The sequence below is a fragment of the Maudiozyma barnettii genome (assembly GCF_903064755.1).
Source record: "Maudiozyma barnettii strain CLIB 1767 genome assembly, contig: KABA2_02, whole genome shotgun sequence".
NCBI lineage: Eukaryota > Fungi > Ascomycota > Saccharomycetes > Saccharomycetales > Saccharomycetaceae > Maudiozyma > Maudiozyma barnettii.
In genome coordinates this window covers 1,517,802-1,539,914 of record NW_024545239.1, presented here as the reverse complement: position 1 = coordinate 1,539,914, position 22,113 = coordinate 1,517,802, and the positions used below count along the sequence as shown (strand labels likewise).

General features: G+C 33.6%; 9 protein-coding genes across 9 annotated transcripts; 3 read left to right on the top strand and 6 right to left on the bottom strand.

The window, feature by feature from the left end:
* Nucleotides 1–87: 87 nt before the first annotated feature.
* WTM1 (transcriptional modulator) lies at nt 88–1,374 on the bottom strand (the record flags this gene model as incomplete). Its single annotated transcript, XM_041549332.1, has 1 exon — nt 88–1,374. The coding sequence occupies one exon, from the start codon at nt 1,372–1,374 to the stop codon at nt 88–90; it is 1,287 nt and encodes a 428-aa protein (XP_041405266.1).
* Nucleotides 1,375–4,210: 2,836 nt separating this feature from the next.
* On the bottom strand, nt 4,211–5,611 carry WTM2 (transcriptional modulator; the record flags this gene model as incomplete). Its single annotated transcript, XM_041549331.1, has 1 exon — nt 4,211–5,611. One exon carries the CDS (start codon nt 5,609–5,611, stop codon nt 4,211–4,213), a length of 1,401 nt encoding a protein of 466 aa, XP_041405265.1.
* A 926-nt stretch (nt 5,612–6,537) lies between these two features.
* On the bottom strand, nt 6,538–10,110 carry HER1 (Her1p; the record flags this gene model as incomplete). The annotated part of the gene is made up of 1 exon (XM_041549330.1): nt 6,538–10,110. The coding sequence occupies one exon, from the start codon at nt 10,108–10,110 to the stop codon at nt 6,538–6,540; it is 3,573 nt and encodes a 1,190-aa protein (XP_041405264.1).
* Nucleotides 10,111–11,480: 1,370 nt separating this feature from the next.
* On the top strand, nt 11,481–11,978 carry ISU2 (putative iron-binding protein ISU2; the record flags this gene model as incomplete). Its single annotated transcript, XM_041549329.1, has 1 exon — nt 11,481–11,978. One exon carries the CDS (start codon nt 11,481–11,483, stop codon nt 11,976–11,978), a length of 498 nt encoding a protein of 165 aa, XP_041405263.1.
* A 581-nt stretch (nt 11,979–12,559) lies between these two features.
* Nucleotides 12,560–13,000, top strand: RPB8 (DNA-directed RNA polymerase core subunit RPB8; the record flags this gene model as incomplete). The annotated part of the gene is made up of 1 exon (XM_041549328.1): nt 12,560–13,000. The coding sequence occupies one exon, from the start codon at nt 12,560–12,562 to the stop codon at nt 12,998–13,000; it is 441 nt and encodes a 146-aa protein (XP_041405262.1).
* A 214-nt stretch (nt 13,001–13,214) lies between these two features.
* Nucleotides 13,215–14,060, bottom strand: DSC3 (Dsc3p; the record flags this gene model as incomplete). Its single annotated transcript, XM_041549327.1, has 1 exon — nt 13,215–14,060. The coding sequence occupies one exon, from the start codon at nt 14,058–14,060 to the stop codon at nt 13,215–13,217; it is 846 nt and encodes a 281-aa protein (XP_041405261.1).
* Nucleotides 14,061–15,706: 1,646 nt separating this feature from the next.
* On the top strand, nt 15,707–16,798 carry MCT1 ([acyl-carrier-protein] S-malonyltransferase; the record flags this gene model as incomplete). Its single annotated transcript, XM_041549326.1, has 1 exon — nt 15,707–16,798. The coding sequence occupies one exon, from the start codon at nt 15,707–15,709 to the stop codon at nt 16,796–16,798; it is 1,092 nt and encodes a 363-aa protein (XP_041405260.1).
* A 304-nt stretch (nt 16,799–17,102) lies between these two features.
* RCN2 (Rcn2p) lies at nt 17,103–17,867 on the bottom strand (the record flags this gene model as incomplete). Its single annotated transcript, XM_041549325.1, has 1 exon — nt 17,103–17,867. One exon carries the CDS (start codon nt 17,865–17,867, stop codon nt 17,103–17,105), a length of 765 nt encoding a protein of 254 aa, XP_041405259.1.
* Nucleotides 17,868–19,390: 1,523 nt separating this feature from the next.
* RFC1 (replication factor C subunit 1) lies at nt 19,391–22,075 on the bottom strand (the record flags this gene model as incomplete). Its single annotated transcript, XM_041549324.1, has 1 exon — nt 19,391–22,075. One exon carries the CDS (start codon nt 22,073–22,075, stop codon nt 19,391–19,393), a length of 2,685 nt encoding a protein of 894 aa, XP_041405258.1.
* Nucleotides 22,076–22,113: the final 38 nt, after the last annotated feature.

The following is a 22,113-nucleotide window of genomic DNA, read 5'->3' as shown; positions in this document are numbered from 1 at the left end:
ATTAAATAAGGATATGTGTATACATATATATATCATTATACATAGTAGTAAGGGTACCATTGTGTATATCAATGATATTTGGTAGAGTTAAGCAGAATCTTCCAAAGAGAAAGGCTTGTAGATGGTGACCAGACTGTCATCATCGACGGTACCGATAACATCATCGACGATTGGATGCCATGCGACAGTGTTTCTCTTACCCTTCTGTCGAGGGTTTCTTCTAGAACCACCAGTGTGTAGGAATCTCAAAGATTGAATTTGTAGTTCTTCACTTGCGTCTTGAGGAACTCTTTCAGGGTCTTCGTCATCGTAGTTAGATAAAGCGTATTCCATATCCCAATGGTAGATGTTACCAGTACCACCAACAGTGAAAACTTCGTATGGAGAAGTATAAGAGAATTGAACATCAACGACAGCATCACCACCCTTGTGGTAGAAGTTGGCGATTTCGTTTTGAATTGGATCTTCACCATTTTGTCTCTTAGATAAATCAGTAGTGGCTGTTTCGACAGCTCTAATATCCCATAACTTAACGAAACCAGTAGAAGTACCAGTAACAAACAAGTTGTTAGAGACAGAAGAAGAGTCGAAAGCGTTCAAACTACCATTCTTTGGATCTTCTAGAATAAATAATGGCTTGTCACCAGTACGAGTATCCCAGAATCTAATGACGTTATCATCAGAACAAGAAGCGTATAAATGGTTGTCAAAGAACTTAACGGTATGAGTAACAGTCGTACCTGGAACGTGAATAGTACGTAAAATTTCACTTGGCTTACCGGCGTTATCTATAATCTTTAAGATACTGTCTTCTTCAGAACCGTTACTTTGAGACTTAACAACAGTTTCGTTGTCATAGGACAAAGTGAAGTCAGAGACAGCCAAGTTATTTGGTCTAACGTGAGAGTGCATGGCAGCGTATGAAGTGGCTGGACCCATCATTTCTTGAACAATGTGAACTGGAACCTTAACACCTTCTTGGAACCATGCCAAAGAACCATTCTTTGACATGGCCAACAAAGTAGTTTCATTACCATTACCTAAGTATTCCATCTTAGCGACGGTTTCACCTTGGTAGACCCACTTAGGACTCAATGGCTTACCTTCAACGGACTTGAATGCATCACCGTATTCAGTTTGTGGTTGACGCTTTGCATCAGATTCAGAACCAAGAGGTAGAGCACAGTCCATTTCGTAGATATCAGAACCTTGAGAGTAAATGACAGAAGTACCTAAAGTACCTTCTTGTGGGATAATCTTGTTAGAGAAGGTGAAAGCTTTGTCGTGGTGGAAAACATTGTCCACACGTTGAGTGAACCTAGGCTTTAGAGAAGAGATATATTCATAGGATTTTTGTTTGTAAGTCTTAGCCATTTTTTATTTATTTATTTATTTTGTGATAGTTGCTATTAGGGATTGGGGGGTTAGCAATTGTGCTTTAGAGAAAAGAAAATCAGTTTAATTTTTCTTTTAAAGATCTTATTATGAAACTATTAAAAATATAGAAGTTATGATACTTATCCCAAATAATGTTTTTCAAAAAGTCAAGAGAAGATGTTTCGAACAAGATAGATGATCATTTTATATAGAATTAAATTAAAATTTTATTGCATCCCATCGGTCATCACCCCCCAAAAAAGGGAGGCATTGAATAATGATAGATTAGGTGTTTCCTGCTTGCCCCCTTATGGGTGATCTCTCCCTCTAGCTTCCTTTCTGTTAGGTAAGTAACTGGATTGTGATTGCCCTAACTGAAATTTTCAATTTACAATTAATTATATAATCTGAAAAATTGTTGTTAGTGCGTAGTTTTCGGGTGGATTGGTTTTCTCTAGCTGATTCTGCTGGGCACCCACCGAATTGTCCTTCTTTTCTTCGTTTTTGGTGGAATTTGAATTGTAAGAAGCTCCGGAAAAGGGGGGATTTCGTTTTGCCCTCAGGTGAACCTGGCCTCTGCCCCTCCTGGTTTCCCCAAGTCTCGGGCAATTCCAGAAAAAGCAGCCCTAAAGGTGGGCTAGGGCGTCGTTAACCTTTTAACTATTGAAACATTGGTCAACTCTTATAGACTTCTAATAGCGTTGATACTTATATTGTCCGTATCCATTTTGGATTTGAGTGATTAGAATGATGAAGTTAATAGAAGTTTTTTAATTAATTTCTATGATTTTTTTTGAAAATATTATAAATTTATGTTATATCCGTTTAACTAAAATGACAGAAAAGTATATAGTTTTGTAAACAAAACATTAAAAGTGATAATGTGAAAATTTGAAATATTTCAATTAAATTGATTTCTAAGGAATTCAGAGTCAACTTATGTTCATATTATACTCTAACGTTTGAAAAAAAGGTTAATTTGTTGAACTATGACATAGAGTGGATACAACAAAAAAAAAAAGGTTTAATGACACGCTTGTATACTTGTATATATGTATATTATTGAGACAATTTAAGTAGATATTCTAATACAAAATAAAAACATATTCAAAGTTTTTGTAGACTACCATGGATTTAATCTCTGTTTCAACTGAACATGTTATAGATGTCAAAAAAAAAACAATAATTAGAAGAACACTTCAATTCTATAAAATTGTTTGTTAATAAACGATATGAATACAAAGGCCGAGATCTTCAATTTTAGAGACATGTGTAACAAATACATATATAATTAAAGTATTCTTTGAAATATACATTACCTTTTGTAGTAAATTAATAACTATGCGAGTTAGACGAGTTTCTTTTTGTTGGAATTGGCGGCAAATAGACTAATACTGGTGCGTACATCTATTAATGAATATTATGTTTGGAGTATATATACTCCATGAATTATCTTTCTTTACATATTTAATAATTGGAATATTCTTATAAGAAATGAATCAATATTTTAATTAATTACTTATTCCTTTCGTCAAATAGAGTTACCATTAAAATGACTTTTTACCCTCAAGCTAATAAAAACAAAACAAATATACTCTGGTTGACCCCGCCCTTAAAAATACTATGTTGCCCTAAAAGGTCGAGAAATATTTAGCAAGAATCTCCAACAAGCGCCCCAAACTTTTGAAATTAAACCCAAATATCCCACACAAGGGTTCAGCCCTGTGCCCGTCCACCCCGTAAAGCAAAGAAAGCGAAATTTTACAGAATGGGTGTGAGACCCCGATCCTACTAAAAGGCAGCAGCAGAAGAAGAAGAAGGTCCCAAAAAAGAAAAGATTCTGAGTTACTCTTCTCTTAGGGGAACTTCTAATTTGGAAAAGACCTTATACGGTATTCCAAATCGACTACAAGTATACGCAAGTTGGATTAACTAACAGGAACTTGAGAGAGTTGCTTCGTAGATAAATTTGGGTTTTTTTCGTGGTCCAACAGTCTCTCTGCATATCATCAAAGTGATCGCACTTCGTAGTATATACTTCCTTATTGAAAAATTTATAATTATTATTCAATTATTAATCGGAAAAAGAAAAGAGAAAACATGCATGGAAAGTTGATAAGCTCACATCTGTATTCTAACTTCCTCTGAGTTCCTCCATAACCTTTTTTCTTATTGTTATTGTTATTCAATTCAAGTTATTTTTGTGTTTCTTAATTAATAATCTTGTAACAAGCAATTCGTCTAAAGGAGGGATCGGTGATGATAAAATAAGAATAGTCTTTACTTCAGTTCGTTATTCTCCGATATTTCATAACATTTTTCAATATAGAGGCGGAAAGAAAAGAGATTCATCCCTTTTCATCTGTTTCCTAATAGATATTGTAGTTTACTTTAGAGGATTAAGGGAGGGAATAATTTTTTGACGAACTCGATACAATTCTCATAGTATTACACCGTATATCAAAAGTTTCTTTGAATAGACGTAAGTGAGATTATACTTCAAACTTATTTATTTTCTGTTATATGTAAAACCTTATTCTAGAAAAAGGAAAGTAATTGATAAATAGTCCGATATGAGAGTAATCTCATGAATTTTATTTGAGTTAGTTATGGCTAGATATCCCCGTCAAAACTTCTACAACTATCAATCAAAAAAACAACAACAGAGACATTCATTGATTATAGTTATCTATTGTACAATTTTCTTTCTTTCTTAATATATGTATATATATATATGTATGGATTAAAATATCCCTCCATTACATAGAAATTATTCGTAACCAGGACCCTGTTAATGTATTCGTGTTTAAAAATATATATTAATTTTTGTACCTCACACTGACCTTAGTTTCAGTGGTCTATATAAGGAGAGTTGACTATCTGGTGTAACTGTACATACTAGATCATCAATCACTGGATGCATAGCCACAATATTTCTTTTACCTTGTTGTGCGGAGGTACGTCTACCACCAGCTGTATGGAAAAATTTCAAACATTGACCCTGTAATTCTTCTGGGGCGGCAGGCGTCGTAGAATCATCCTCATTATCATCATCGTTACGTCCAAATAGATACTCCATATCCCAATGGTATACGTTGCCAGTACCACCTACTGTGATGAATTCAGACGATGAAGTCTCTGAGAATGCAACATCCGCTACAGAATCACCACCAGAATGATATAATGATACCAATTCATTCTGAATTGGATCTTCACCATTTTGCCTATGTGTTAAATCCGTAGTGGCATTCTCTACAGCACGAATATCCCATAATTTAATAACACCAGTAGATGAACCAGTTACAAACAATTCACCAGTGACCTGTGACGTATCGAAAGAATTTAATCTACCATTTTGATGTTCAGTTAATATAAATAAGGGCTTTTCAGCAGTACGAGTATCCCAGAATCTTAATGTATTGTCATCAGAACATGTCCCATAAAGGTAATTATCAAAGAATCGTACTGTATGTGTAACTGTGGTTCCAGGGACATGTAATGTCCTTAAAATTTCCCCTGGTTTTCCTGCATTATCTATAATCTTTAATATACTATCTTCTTCAGAACCGTTACTATGAGATTTCACTAAGGTATCTAAATTAGATGATAAACCAAAATCCGAAACAGCCAAATTATTAGGCCTTACATGAGAATGCATAGCCGCATATGATGTGGAAGGACCCATCATTTCTTGAACAATATGAACGGGTACTTTAATTCCATCACGGAACCATGCTAAAGAACCATTTTTTGACATTGCAATCATTGTACTATCGTCTGAACTATCCAAATAACTCATCTTAGAAACTGTTTCCCCAAGATAGGCCCATTTAGGAGATAATCTCTTCCCTTCGACGGCAGCAAAAGCATCGTCAAAACTTGCTGTTTTATTCTTTTGCTCATTATTTTCTTTATCTCCGTTATCCTTTGTAGTTGTATCCTTATTATCGTCTTTCTTCTCATTCTTTGTAGATTTCTTATTCGATGATGAAGGGTAGAAGGATTCTAATGGTAAAGAACAGTCGATTTCATAAATATCACTACCTTGAGAATACAAGAGACTAGTACTCAAGATTCCCTTTGCCTTATCCGGGATAATTTCACTTCTAAATGTAATAGTCTTATCATAATGTAGTACGTTGTCTACACGTGAAACAAATGAAGGTTTTAACATTGATAGATGATGATATAGTGATGGGGTTCCCCTTCTAAATGGTGTATTTCTTCTCTGCATTACGGACTGTTTTAACAATATGTCCTGTTTATATACTCTTCTTACTTCTGATTGTATGAATGTACGAATTTGATATTCAAAATTGTATTAATAAATAGATTACTAATAACGAATAAATTCACCTTTCTCTCTTGTAATTTCAATTTTCAATAGTAATAAGTGAAGAAACAAAAACAAAACCCAATTTACAACTCGAAAACTCCATCCTTCACCATCGTCATCACTTTCTGAAGAATAATGCAATCCTCTGTTTTACATGCAATAGGAAATTAGAATTATTTGCCTTCAATAAATTTCACTTTTCGGGGACCTCGAGGATGAACTTCTCTCTGTTTTTTATTTTATTTTCTGTTCGCCTCATTTTGCTTCATAGAAATCCTCGTAGCGGAAGGATGAACTCTCTTAGTTATACCATACAAAAATTTTCAGATCATAGTTGTGCGGGAGTTCTCTGTCCTGGCATAGTGGGATCTAAATGAATGAACATTAGACTCTCTGGGTTGTTGGAATGAAATGAAAGTGAGAAGGTCGTCCATTCGTTATTAACTAACCCACGGCCATCCTGTTCATCGTCAGTTTTTCAGTTTTGCGGGTCTCTCTCTACTTTGGAATTAATAAGCATTACCTAATGAGGAGCGTGAACTCAAGGTGATACTTTGCATTTGACACCTAAATCTCGGGTGTGCCACCCCTCTCGTTAATATTTACCGAAGAAATCGTCTAAGCTTGGGACGATTTTATAACCATTAAAATTAAGGATAATTAGGATGCACGTACATTTTTCCGGAACAATAAGAGAAAAAAGTAATATATGGAACTGTTCTTCTTTTAAAAATAAATAATTAAATAAATATGTATTATATATGTATATGTGTCATGCAATTTAATGTTTGTTAAGGTTCGTGATATTCGTATATTTGCTTCATCTAAGAAGATGAGGAAACAATATTGTCCCTAATTGAATCATCAATAGTAGATGCTTGACTTAGGTTTAAAGCCGCATTATAAATAGATTCTAATTCCGATTTATTGTCACTCACCTTCTTAATCAAATCATCAATAGATTCAACACCCTTTGCCTTCATAATTGCTTTACGCAACTCAGAACCAGTAGGGATCTTTGGTAAAATCTTTGGTTTTGTATCCCTCAATTTAGAATCCGTTCCTGGATTTATGTCTTGTTCCTGTTTAGGTGTCGTAGTGCCCATTGATGCATTTTCTTCCTCATTATTTGGTGTTGTGATGGTAGGTGACGACGAATCACCATTTAACAATGAAGCGTGTTGTCTGAAGTAACCCCATTTATGGAATTCACCTTCTTCTTGTTCTTGTAATTTGCTAGCCAGTGAGGTATTGGAAGAAGACTTATGTAGCACCTGTTGACCCGTTTGAACATCAATGACTCTACCAGAGTCAGTGGCCATCAAATGAGGACGAGAAGCTTCAATTTCTCTTTCTTCGCGTTCCCTGGTATGATCAGTGGCTCGTTCTACCACAGTACCCACTGCTTGAGATAATAATCTTGCAGAGTCCATATGTCTTAAATCTGGTCTCATAGGAGTCGTAGGTGTAGTAATATCTCTAGCGTCGAAGGATGATACAGTTTGTGATACAGGAGAAGTGACTTCAGAAGCTTGTCTTGGGACATCCAATAGTATCTCTAAGATATTCGAAAGGTTTCTCTTCAATAACAACAAACTTAATAAATTCTCCTTTTCCTTTTCAGGTAATTGATCGTTTTTACTCTTTTCTAGCATCAAATCTATGGTAATTTGAACCTTCTTCAAGACATTGTCCAATTTCTCAATATATTTCTTTAACATATATTTTCTACTGGCATCCAAATCTCCTGTATGTACTGTACCATCAACAGAAGTTTCTTCAAATCTCTTCAATACTTGATCTGCAGTATCTGTTAATAAGGAACCATCGAATAACAATTCATCCTGGGAGGTCAATTCATCAATTTGGAATGTAGAATCCATTGTCATCTTCATATTTCTCATTAGGCACAAAGCAATACGAGATTGTAATTCATCTGGAATTTCATTGTAATTGATATCCAAACTTAATAAGTTTGGTAGATCATGGGCCAAACTATAATATTGGCCCCACAAGGACGATTTAATAAATTCGTTCGTTTTCTCATCTATTGGTTTTGTTTCTTCAGCATTAAATGGGGTCATTCCCAATTTCGACTCCATAACTTCATCGGGACCTGTTGGTATCTTTTCAACAGGGCTTGGCGTGGCTATCACAGTCATCAATGATATGTGTGATAAAGATTTACATTTAACCAAGATATTGCATAATAAAGTCAATTGTTTATCATCCATATTATTATTATCCAAATGAATTCTTTTCAATTGTTTAAACTTTGGTAATGTTTCATTTAATGATGGGAAGATGGCTGGAAATAAAGTTGGTAAATTACTCAAATCTAAGAATTGTAAATTTGGTAATTTGGCCAAACAGTTCAACAAACGAGTCACCTCATCAATATCACTTAAAAATGTACTATTCAATGTAAAATATTCCAAACGATCATAATTTAATAACGAAAGTTTATCAATAATTGGTTTTAGCAATGGAGTTAAATTATTAAATGCAAAGTCCACCCCTTGAATACCAAATTGAGACATCCAATTAAACAAATTTCTAATATGATCTGCATCAATATCTGTCATTGCCATCCCTAACCTTTGTTTATTTTTACCTTTGTTTTTTTTACCGAAAATATTTAAAAGTGCCATAAATTCATCCAATGGGATATATGAAATTTTAATACCATTCAATAACAATTCTTCCAATGGGCGACCTTTCCTTGTATTCAATACCTCTGCAAAGAGAGACCAATTCATATTTTCTCTATAAGTGGATAAATCTTGTTCACTTCTTGTCTTTGTTTGAGAAATATCCAACTTAATAACAGATTTATTTTGAAACATAAAATTACAAAAAAATCTCCAGTCTGATTGATTAATTACGACGTTTCTTAAACCGATTTTTTCTAATACTTTTGAATTAACTAAGGATGTCAATAAAATTCTAAACATTTCTGAACTTAACAGAACATTATCAAAGATAACAATATGAATGGGGACAATAGATATAAAATCACAAAATGAGAGAATATCAATCAAAGTGGGTCTTGGATTTAAAAATTTTATAACATGCAACGGTGCAGTCTTACCTTTCACTTGTCTTAATGTTGATGGAATAGGTAAGATTTCCCTTAAATGACAACATCTTGTATATATTACATCTAAAGTCATCTCTTTATTAATACTTTTAGAGTTTGGAGAAGCTGGTTCTGATTGTAAATTTTGGAAAGGATGTGCATTTACATGTAAAGGTTTATCAATCTCTACATTTGACATCAAAGTTGAATCGATCGTAGCATCATTTTCCAATCCGTCGTCACTATTAGCACTCATACGAGACTCATTACTTCTAATTTTTTTCAAGGGAGTTCCTGGTTTATAATTTCTAACTTCTTTAGCAACACATTCTGCTGCTTCATGAGATTCCATTTGTCTTCTTTCAGATTCCTTTAAACTTTTCTTATAATGTTCCAAGACGATTTTATATTCTTTTGAGTCCCTAGTAAACTTCCTCATTTGTTGTGAAGAAGAAGGAGCCGAAGTTTGACCATCATTACCATTGTTTCCTTTTGAATTACTTATTCCAACGGATATTAGAGGTGTACTACTAACCATTTCTTCCGGGATCAGAATATTTCCCATTTTAGGTTTCCTTGAAGGTAATTGTTGTGGTGGATCATCTTCTATCTTATCGACCGCAAACCTAACTCTTCTTAAACGATTTCTTGCCAATTGAGACAACTCAGAGACATTTTCATTGATAATCTCTTGTTTCTGATCGACTTTAACTGGTGTAGCAGTCGATATAGAAGAATTGTTAGTCTGTACAGTTAAATTTGGTGATGCATCCTGTGTTTTTTTCCCAAATAAACTACTGAAAATTGATCTTTTTGGTTTTTCATTCATAGAGTTACTTCTACGTATACCTGTAGTATTAGCATTAGTATTGGTACTGGGACTAGGAATTTGTTTCAATGTAGATTCTTTTAAATCGATACTACTACCATTCTCAGTCATTGTAGCTGACCTTGATCTACTGGTTTTCCCAGGAGAGATATGACCGTTCTTCTTCAAGATATCTTGCTTCACTGTACTCCATTCATTTGAAGATGTTTTACTTTCTGATAACATACCATTAGAGATAGATTTCGATCTACTTCTAATTTTAGACACCGGTGCACTAGTACTAGGTGCACTAGTAGTAGTGGTATCATTACTCCCTGAGATGGTAATAGTAGGAGTAGGAGTAGAAGATGCCGTAGGAGGCTTCTTCCTAATAGGTAAGGCGTTCAGTCCCTTTGGTTTACTTCTTCTTTTCCCTTTGTATAACCAATCCAATTGTACATCGAACCCAGAATGATCAGCTGTATCCTTTGTCCTTACAGGATAATTCATCACTTACAGTTCAATATGTGTATATATTATAATTGTTCCAGATTGACTATGATATAATGTGTATGTTCCATATAATGGATTTGATTTGATTTGATTTAATTTGTTTCTATTAAGTAAAAAAAAGTTAATTTTTTAGTTAATTGGTTTCTACGTAGGGTGAGGGGGGGGGGAACTCAATTATACTTTCTCAAAATATAATAGTACTAATAATACAATAATGTTATAACAATAAAATTATATTGTTTAAGGGGACTGTATAATAGTGGAAAACAAAATTTGAAATTTCAAGAACGTATACACTCAAAAAGATACAAGCAAAAACCTTCTATTATTTAATACCACCATCTTCAATGATTACTTTCGATGTATTGTAATGAAATGTAATGTAATATTGATTACGTATGTTTACTAACCAATGGTACATTCAATTAATTTTCCAAATCATATCGTCTAACCTCTATTGGTGTGAATGGGCCCCTCTTTCCCCTGTATTATCACTATTTACTATCTGCTAGCACTATTTACTATGATTGCATTGTGTCGCTAAGTCGCGCAGTGTCTCTTTCTCTCTCTCCCTTGCCCTCGACAGTGCCCATGCGCACGCGGGGGCGCGGGAACCAATATAAAGGGAGTTCCTCTCTCTCTTTCGCTCTCCCAACTGAACACAGCTATAGCGATAGCTACTACTACTATATTTATATTTGTGTATATTTAGAATGCTCTGTTCACCCACACACCCACGCACGTGACGTGGCGGGGTAACACCCTTAGTTTTGTTTTGCTTACCCGCCCCTTTTCTTGCCTGGGTATCCCCACGGGAATAAGAGCCTCCGAAACAAACATTCTCTTGCCGGCAACGGGGAAGCTTTCCCGGTATCGCGGGCAGCTGGTGTGCCGTGACAAACAGAATTTGGATGGCAGTTTTCGGGTGTTTCGCATCTCGCTCTGATCACTTTCCGCGTTATGCGCACACGCACACCCGTTTTTCCATGCTGCTGTCGTTGTCGTTGTTGCTCTGTGTGTGAGAGTGCACCTGTTATTGCTAGTTTTATTGCTATTGGCTCATTTTGTACCCTGAAAAGTGTGATGGAGAGAGGAGACGACGTGCAAACAAACAATTAATGAGATAAATTGCAGCGCAATATATATAGTGAAAGAAAGAGAAAGTCTGGATTTATTTTGCAATTTAGTGCTTAGTCATTCGTTATTTCATTGGTAAATTTGATATATATATATAAGAAAGGGATCATACGTCAATCAGATATACCCATATTTATATTTGTATTTATTTATTCAAACCACTTACTGTACAGACATATTTCAATATACACATTCACGTACACGCGCACAAACGCATACAAACACACGATATGAATTCACTAATACCCAGACTATTTAACACTACTACTGCTCGTGCAGCTTCTTTCAATATGATGAGATCCACAACATCGATGACGATAATGTCAAGAAGAGCATACCATCCAAAAGTTATTGAACACTACACAAATCCAAGAAATGTCGGTTCGCTAGATAAAAAATCAAAGGATGTAGGGACAGGGATCGTTGGGGCTCCTGCTTGTGGAGATGTTATCAAATTACAAATTCAGGTCGATGATAAGACTGGCATAATTGAAAACGTCAAGTTTAAGACGTTTGGTTGCGGTTCGGCTATTGCTTCTTCGTCATATATGACTGAATTGGTTCATGGTATGTCCATCGATGATGCTGCAAAGATTAAAAATACGGAAATCGCTAAAGAATTATCTTTACCTCCTGTGAAACTACACTGCTCGATGTTAGCTGAAGATGCAATTAAAGCAGCTATTAAAGATTATAAGACTAAGAGAAATTCTACCGTTCTGCATTAATATACCTTTTCTCTCTCTTCCATCTTCCTTTTTTTATTAAGGTAATAAATAATTAATAATATGGCAATTATTAATACTATTATTTCTCATCATTCTATCTAGCATCATTCGTTTTGGTTTTTCCTTCCTGTAAGAAAAAACAAACTTAACTATATATTTCCCTTCCCCTCTTTTTATTATTATTATTATTATTATTATCTTAAGTTTATTCTACATAATAAAAAAAATTCATACATTCTTATTTCTTTTTTACAAAGTTAATTAAAATAAATATATATGTCACCTCGTATATTTAATACTCTATATTGCTTATATCTTTCTTGAACATGGGAAATCGCTATAGAAAGTTGATATCAATCAGATCATATTATTCTATTCACCATATATGTACGCGCTCGTATGTTGTGATTTTCCTGGGGCCGTCTCAATAACCAACTGAAAAATTTATCTTCCTCTTTTATTTAAACTGACAGAAACCCACAAGCAAAAAAAAATATATATATCCAGTTCAACGTTAACTCATCTAAAATAGAAGATAAAACGGGCTAAGGCACACACACACATACATACATACCCTCACCATGTCGAATATACTCTTTGATGATATCTTCCAAGTAGGAGAAATTGACCCAGGTCGTTACAATAGAATTGGCCGTATTGAAGCTACATCTACCACTCAAGAACAATGTAAATTGACATTGGATATAAACACAGAATTATTCCCAGTGAATGCTCAAGAGTACTTGACTGTCACTGTAGCCTCCTCTTTAGATGTAGATGGTAAAGCTGCCGCCGCAGAGTCCACTACAAAGAGCTGGAGACCACAACAACCTGGTGAAAGATCTTTGGCAGATGATTATGAATACGTTATGCACGGTACAGCTTATAGATTCGAAGAAGTTAGTAAAGATCTAATCGCTGTATATTACTCATTCGGTGGTCTATTGATGAGATTGGAAGGTAATTTCAGAAACTTGAGTAATTTGAAACAAGAAAATGCTTATTTATTGATCCGTCGTTAGAGCAATAAAAAAAAGAGTAGTATACATTCTAAAAATATTTTAGAATAAACTTTATTGTCATCATCAATCAGAATAATAGAAAACGCTGTATCCATTAAAGAAAATATAAAATGAAATAAATGATCATCATCATACATAAATATATAATTAAAAAAAAAAATAAAAAAAAATAAACGTCTTTTGTATATTATTATTATTCAATAAACGAACGAACTTATTCATCTGTACTTCTTAATAATGAAAATATTACGTTGACAATTAATCCAGCAAATATTGACATTTTCTGTCTTTTATTAAACAATCCATCGAATTTCATAATGACTAAACTAAAGACTCCAAATGTAAATCCAACAGATATTCCAACCAATAAATCTATATTATGTTTAAAATTAGCGTTTGGAACTGAATTAAATCTATCATCATTATCACCCACTCCATTCTCCATCCATTGTTCTTCTAATTCTCTAATATCTGTAGCATTATTATTATTAGTATTACCGTCGACATTTATATTTTCTGTAGTGTCATTATCATTATCATTACCCCGATTCTCTAGATCACCATATGTAGAACGGAATTGTGATCTCAATAGATCAATCTCTTCATCACTAAAACCGACAGATCTCAACCTATCGAACCCAATGGCACCCATAGAGTTTCCATTTTGATTCTGAGCCCCACCTAAATGGCTCACACCATCATCATCTTGTTGTTCATACGTTTGAATCTCTGAGGGATCTCTAATCCGATCAACACCAATGACACAATGTATAAAGAAAGGTTCATTATTTTGAGATTTCAAATAGTTATTAACCTGTGTCTGATAATATGACGCTGTTATAATGGAACCAGATCTTAAGAATCTTAATGTACGATCTTTGGTGTCATTACTTTTAATATTTCGTATCGTTTGCCGAAGTGATTTTAATGAAAGATCTGATGGCGGTACAGTTGTAATATCCAATAAAATAGGTTCTATTGTTTCAGTTGTAAATAGTACTTTAATATATTTTTGATTCTCGACAGGGTTTGTCGTTGGAAGAAGTGGTTCCCTTGACATATTGTGTTATTATATTGAATTTATTGCAAAACAAATAAATAGTATTTTCCAGTCAAAAAAATACGACTGAGATTAATAGAAATCTATTGAAACTATAAGTGAAATGATATAATTAACTACTGAAACTAAGAATGTAAATGTAACCATTTCACCTGCTCTAATAATACTGATACTAATACTAATACTAATACAAATATAACATTACGAAATGTACCCTATATTGCGAATGTCCTTATTTTATCAAAAAAACAATTAATTTGAGGGTAATATTCCCTGCTTCAACAACAGAGGAGAGAAAAACTAAAATTTTTTTTCCGAAGCTTTCCTTAAAGTAGTATAAAAGGAAGACAGATTTCTTTGCGATCACAAGTTATGATAAGTTACAGTAATTTTTTGTTTCTTTGTTTTATTTTCTATTTTAACTCTTGATATATAAAAAAGTATCATTAATCGTGCGGATTAATAATCCAGGACTATAAAACCGTGTTGCTTGTTCTGGCTCAATCCGGATCCCAAGCGTCAAGTCCATCGGAGAGATCAATCTATGTTCATCTTAATGCCCTTTTCGTACTATTGCTTGTTTGTGATAGATTTTGAGAGTTCTGAATTCTCTTTGTTTATTTGCAACAGTTAGTGGGAGGGCTGGCAGGACACACATCTAATTTTACTTTTTTTATTTTTTATTTACTGTTTGTATTTATACATACGTGAACTTAAGGAAATCTTGTAATATAATATGTAAGAAACTAAAAGTTATTATCTGTTATTGTAGTATCGGTAGTTCGTCATCGATAAACTGAAATCCGTATGTCCGATTAAAATTCGTTAGCCATGTCGTAAAGTAATATTTTGGCAGATTATATATCAGTCATCGAGTGTAACAAGTAAGTTCCTCTTTCTCTCCATTGGAATCGCAAAATAAGCTTCAATGTTCCTCATCCCAAAGTTACTCCCAGAGTTATTCTCAGAGTTATTCTCAGAGTTTGCTGGGACAAGTCACTTTTAGTTTATTGTTTCATCGGGCATTAACTAACGCTCATTGCTATTTTCCATCGAGACAAGAAAAATACACTCAAAACAAAACCAGACAAAACAATTTCACTACTAAAATTGCAGTGTAGCAGGCATACACACATAATATGATATGTGTTAACGGGTTTTGCTGCCTTTAGTTAATGGATCGATGGATGGATGGTTCATACTCTGACTTGCTTCATAGTGTGATACTTCATTAATGGCAGAGAGTGAGACATATTGGACCATCTGTTTTTCAAGTGAAAAGTTCCTGTCTTTCTCTTTATTATTCGGGATGGATGTGAGAATAGTGGTTCTCCCATTACGTTTGATTTGACACCAATTTCCATCTTTCTCTTGTAGTTCACATATATATATATCTATAATTTATTCTTTTCTCTCTCATTTCTTTTGTTTGCATGTGTATTAATTCAATTTTTTTATCAGTAGATCATCTGTTTAGGAAAAGAGGGATCCCTATCAGAGACAATTTCAAAACAAATTTAATAGTCAAAAGCTCAAAGGGAAACAAAATTAATATAAGGAGATAGTCCATATAGTAACAAGAAGATAACATTAGTTATATATAGCAAACCAACAACATAGAGGATAGAATCATACATATACACGCAATGAGATTAATAACGTTTCCTGGTCAGGGAACTCCAATATCCGTTCCCATTCTCAGGTCCATAATCGAATCTAAATCGAAAGAGTTTGGGAAAATACTAAGTAGGAATGGTCCAAAGACTAACGAGCTTTTACAATTCATATATAAACATCCGTCGAGTCCCGGGAGTATTGCGGTTTGTTCGAATTTATTCTATCAATTATATGATATTCAATTGAATGAAACTTATAAAGAATTACAATATACTAATCATATGAAAAAGGACACTCAGGATTTGATACTTTTGGGACATTCTTTAGGGGAATTAACATGTTTAAGTATTAATCAATTATTCTCAATTAGAGATTTATTCAATATTGCAAATTATCGTAACGAATTAATGGTGAAATATACAGAAAAATACCTTGTTGCACATAAGATGAATCATTCTACAAAATTTGAAATGTGGGCTTTATCTTCACCAAGAGCAGATGACCTACCACAACAAGTATTATCACTGATAAATAATATAAGAAGTACAGCTCCAACAATCTATATTGCCAATGTTAATTCTATAAAACAATGTGTCGTGACAGGTTTAGTGGAGGACCTTGAAAAATTGAGAATAGAATCACAAACTAAATTCCCACGACTGCGTGTCACTGAATTAACCAATCCAAATAATGTAGCATTCCATAATAGTAACGTACTGAGACCCATCCAAGAACCTTTATACGATTATATTTGGGATATATTGAAGTTAAACCAAAATCATACTGCAACTAAATTGAATTATCCAATAATAGGAAATCTGGATGGTAGAATCTCTACTTTCGTACATCATGCAATCGAAAGATTTGTTAGATGTAGCAGTAGTACTGTTAAGTTCACAGAATGTTACGATACGATTAATGAAGTCTTAGAGATTAAAGATGGTGCAGTGAATATGGGACCCAGTAATGTGATTTATAATTTGATTAAAAGAAACTGTGATTTAGATTGTTATGAATTTTCATCATTAGATACTGTAAATAAATTCCAAGAGACAGATTTTCAAAGATTGAAAGGAATTAAGGATAATTTAGCGAAAGAAAGTGCTGAGAACGAAATATAATTCCTCAAAATGAAGACATAATTTATATATATTTTATTGTCGATATAAATCATTCTAGCTTAATGTGATAATATTTAAATTAATAATTAATACACTTTCTTATTTTCGCATATTCAAGTAACGAATTCTTATTTAATAAAAAGATGCATTAATAACAAATATACAAAATTTACATACATATATATATAATGAAACCTCAATGACTATTCCTCACTGAGGGATATCACACTCTTAAAAAAAATAAAGAACATAGTTTTCCCCATCACCTATACTTTTGGATATAAAACCAAATAAAATATCATGATCATTGAACAAATTGATTGATAGTAATCGAAGGACTCTTTGGGGTTGACAATCCATCATTTTTCTGATTTGTCACAGATGTACTAGATGTATCGATCCTTAAAAAGGTAGACTTTTTATCTCCAAGGTTATCTGATGTTGTCTGTACCGCACTGCTACTCGGACTTAAAGAATTATCACTAATAGATGTCAAATTTGTTTGAGATGAAAATTGGGGTAGAGGTTCTTTGTAATAATATGGTTTTGAATCATTTGAAAATTTTAATAATGTTGGACAATCAACGTTTGCAGTCTCGGGAGACAATGAGGGACTACCAATAGATAACGAAGTTGCATTTACACCAGTGATAGTTGGATCTGTATCTAACGATAGGATTGGCTTTCCAGAATCTAATAACGATTCAGCAATAGAACTTTTCCTTCTTGTTTGATGTATATTATCTGTATCATCAAAGGATCGAGAACGTGGTAATAATAAGGATTCTGTCAAGAATATTTTCATATCGTCCCCTTCATTCGTTATTATTGGTGATAAATAGTCAAATATGTCCTTTGCAGAAGATTCATCATCTAAAATAATTATTATTCTACTCATAAATGGTAATGGTGTAAAATATGATAATTTAGCTTTATAATCAGGGAAATATTTTTCAAATAATTGGGATTGCAGCGATTCTGGCCATTTCTTAGTGAATCTTATCTTTGGGATACCTGTTATTAAAATCTGTGTCTTTGGTTGGTTCATTCTTGCTGATATACTTAACATTTTGAAATTGTATTTAAAAGAAATTTGAATAAATAATATATTTTTAATCTTTTAAGATACAAAGAAAATACTTCTAAAGTTATCCCTGTTTTCTTTTATAGTGAATTATTGTTATTTGTTCAGCTTTGTTTCTCGCTTAAATTGAAAATTGAAAATAATCCTGTTGATTTCTCCCCTTCTAAATTTCAAATAAAAGACGTTTGTGGCAGTAACAATCACTTCTAAAAATTTATTTTTGTTTTACTTAAAACAGAATTTTGTTTTTGCAACTATATACTTTAGCTGTATGAATTTGATCCCAGTTTACAATTAAAACGATATCAAACTTTTAATCGATAAATTAAAAATATCTATCAATTTATTAAATTAGAATATAGACTGACATATGTTTAATAGATATATATACCATTCGGTTGTAGATGGACAGGTTTTTATATAGGTACATAAACTTGACGTATTATGATGGCGCAAGTGACAATCTTAATATTCCCTCTTACACAAGAAGGTACAACCACGGGGATTTAGTCTTAAGGGGCGTAACTATAACTTGCAAATAATTTACTATCTAACAGATCAATAAACTCTAACTAAACTATATGTGAGGCTGATACAATACTACTGGCAAGTTCATTACTTCATAGAAGATATCAATAATCAAATAAATTTAGTGGTCTGAGAACCTTCTTAAATGCGTGAGGGTCGTTTCAAATCATTAAATTTATTGTTATTACTAATAATAGGCTCAGCCTCTAACTCTTCCTTCGTAGAGCACATGTGAAGCGGCGCATGCACTAGGCGAAGAACGACACAAATTATTCTTTTATTAATTAAAACATATTGATCATTTGAATAGAAACATGTTTATTCAATCGAACTACCTTATACTGTTAATTTAATATGATTCAACTGAAGACCAAAAAAAGAAGGCGTATATTTCAGGAATTACCTGAGTTCTTTTTCTTTTTCTATTTTCTATTTGATCAATGATAACTGTGGCTAGAACAATTCAGACTGCAACGGATGACTTTATCGTAGATAATTTGCGAACACATATAAATCTTCAAAGATCAATTCTCCCAATATTAAGATGTGAGTTCCGTTTAACAAAAAGAAATTGTCATTCAACTTTAGTTGATCTAGAGAAACAGTTCAATGAGGATTACAGACAAAATGAAGAACATCCATATAAAAATAACGTTTCGAGGAGTATTAAATTAGAAGAACGGCGTTTTTGGTTAAATCGATGCAACGTTTATGTTGGAGTAGCTTTCCTATTTTTGCTATTTATGTCAAGTGTTTTCACCATCGAAGTGTTAAAAAACTATAACATGCTGTACTGAAAAATGAAATCCTCCTTTCTAAATATATATATATATATATTGCTCAAACGTTTATTTGGAATTATAACCAAATAGAACAATGCTATATCGTTTAATGATATGTACTATACTCAATATATCCATATAAGTTATAAAACAAGGATATTTCGCTAAAAATAATACAAAATATTATTTTTGCTATTTTTAAGCCTTTGCTTTCCTCTTCTTTGTTGTCGAACCTTTGGCACCAGAAGCAGCAGCCTTTCTCTTAGTGGGTCTTACCTTCTGTTTGATTAATTTATCTTTCTTCAAATCATTATCTTCATTAGCTGCACTAGAATCGTCAGCTGGCGCAACTGCATTGTCAGCATCAACAATATCTTCAAAATCAGGAGTTGATGAAGATTTTCCACCACCAACAGCCACTGTACTACCAGTCTTATATATTGCAACAGGATGTGTTGTACTATTGTATTTTCTTGTGAACGCACTCTTTACTGCAGTCGGGATTTTTTTCAATAGGACATCTGTCTTTTCAGGACCAATCATGAAATCCATTATTGTATCCCAATCCTCTTTTGTCAGATAATAGTCATCCATTGTACTAATAACCTTAGGGATACCTTCTGCACCATTTCTCAACAATGGTGTCAATAGTTCATTCTTTAAAGTAGGCAAGTATTGCAATCTAAGACTTATTTTATCAGTGGAAGTACTCAATCTAGTATGATATTGTAATTCCTGTAACAATCTTAAGTATTTGTTTGTCTTAGAATTTTGACCTAACCAACTACTGAAATTAATTCTCCCAGTCATATGACCCGCAACCTTAGAAGCAGGATAGACAGAAGATAAAACGGCATGCAATGGTAATAAACTCCACAATTGCTCCGAACTACGAATCTTTCTTTCAACTTGATCACCCAATGAAATTATATCGGCAGCTTCCGCTACAGCCTGAAGTGGTGTCTTACCATGGGGTAAATTAGAAGGTTTACAGTTAATATAATTTTCTTGAATCATTAGCGGAGCAAAATCAAAATCATCAAAATATAATGCAATCTTATCATTCAAGGTAAATGTACTTGATCCGGCATCTGTATAAATAAAACCATCCAACATCTTATGCGCAATATCGAATGGCTTCAATGCAATATTTTTCTCCCAAGCCTTGGAAATCTGTGTTATATTCTCATGGTTAATGTTTTTTGTAGTCTTTGAGATGGTCGATAATAAATTAATAATTTGTCTGACATCCCCTCTAGTTGCCTGAACCAATTTATCAATAACTGTTGGGTCCAATTTGAAACCTTCCCTAATCGCGATGGTCATTAATCTGGCCTTTATACTGTTGGCATCAGGTCTTCTAAATTGAATATCCAAACATGTTCTATCAAAGGGTCTCATTTTCGGTAGGTTTCTTTCATTACAAATCAATATCATTGGCGTTTGGGTCTTTCTACAAAAAGCTGCCAATTGGCCCACACCACCCCTATCACCACCTGACATACCATCTACTTCATCCATAATAATAACAAACTTCTTCCCATTTTTATCTGAATCATCATCTTTAGTCTTGAAATAACCAATAATAGACATATTATCTAAAGCATTTTTTACACCTACATTTAGTAAAGATTTAGACCTGACATCTGATGCATTCTGTTCCAGGATATCATAACCTAATTGTTTAGCAACTAAGTGTGCAGTCGTTGTCTTACCAATACCTGGTGGACCATAAAGCATTGCTGTTCGGAAGACACCACTACCATCTCTACCAGGCTTCTTAAAAGATAAGGATTTATTCGTTTCCCAATTCGTCAACCAATTTGTCAATTTGCTTACTGCAGACTTGTTACCACATATCTGCTGTAAGTTGGTTGGAGCATACTTTGTAGTCCACAATTTATCTTGTTCTCTGACCTCTTCATCCTTTGAAACTGTTTCGCCAGCCTTTCTCATTGCTTTAATCTTAGATTCCTTTAACTTCTCCTGTTTAACCATTTCACGCGCCTGTTCTTCAGCAAGTGTTTCTTGTTCTTCTTTCTTTTGACGTGCCTTTTCTGCAGCAATACCATCCCCACCATCTGCAGGCATTGCACTGATCAATTGACGGAAACCATCCTCATCTATTACTTTAACTTTTAATTGCTTAATCTTATCTAGTTTCTTTGGACCAGCTTCGTCACCCAGAACAACCAAGGACGTCTTACCTGAAATAGATTTCGTGACACGGGCACCATACCTTGTTGCAATGTTCTCTGAAGTTGCTCTATCTAAATTAGGCAGGACACCAGTGAAAACAATAGTCAAACCTAGTAAACAATCGGGAGCACCCTCAGGGAAATCAGATGGCTCTTGTGGTTCACTGGCAGAATTATCTCCTTTTGCACCGCCAAATGTAATATTTTCTTTCACTGTGACATTATGCAAATCAACAGATGGTATAGTTGCAAGAACTTCTTGAGCTGTAACACTTTTACCTGTGGTTGCAGCTTTAGTAACAATAATCTTTTTTACTGGGGACATAACAGGTTCTTTTTTTGGAGTCGTTTTAACCGTTAAATTCTTTTTAGGAGGATCTTTCACAGGACTAGCATCCATACGTCTTTTCTTACTTGGTGATTCATTTAACAATTCATAATCTTCGTCCTCATCTTTAGTAAATAATTCTTTTTTCGTTTCTGGTTTTGGCTTAGGTGTAGTATTCCTGGTAGCCCTAGTATGTATTTTATTTGGTGGAGAAGCTAATTCCATCAATGAAGAATCATCCAGGTCATCCTCATCATCCAGCTCGATAACTTCTAGGGTTTTCTTTGGTTTGACAACTTTCTTAGGTTGTTGGGTTTTATTCACCTTTGATTTTCCGAAAAAATCCCTAATATCCATTTCTGACTTCTAATTGAGTTAATATTCCAATTGATTGC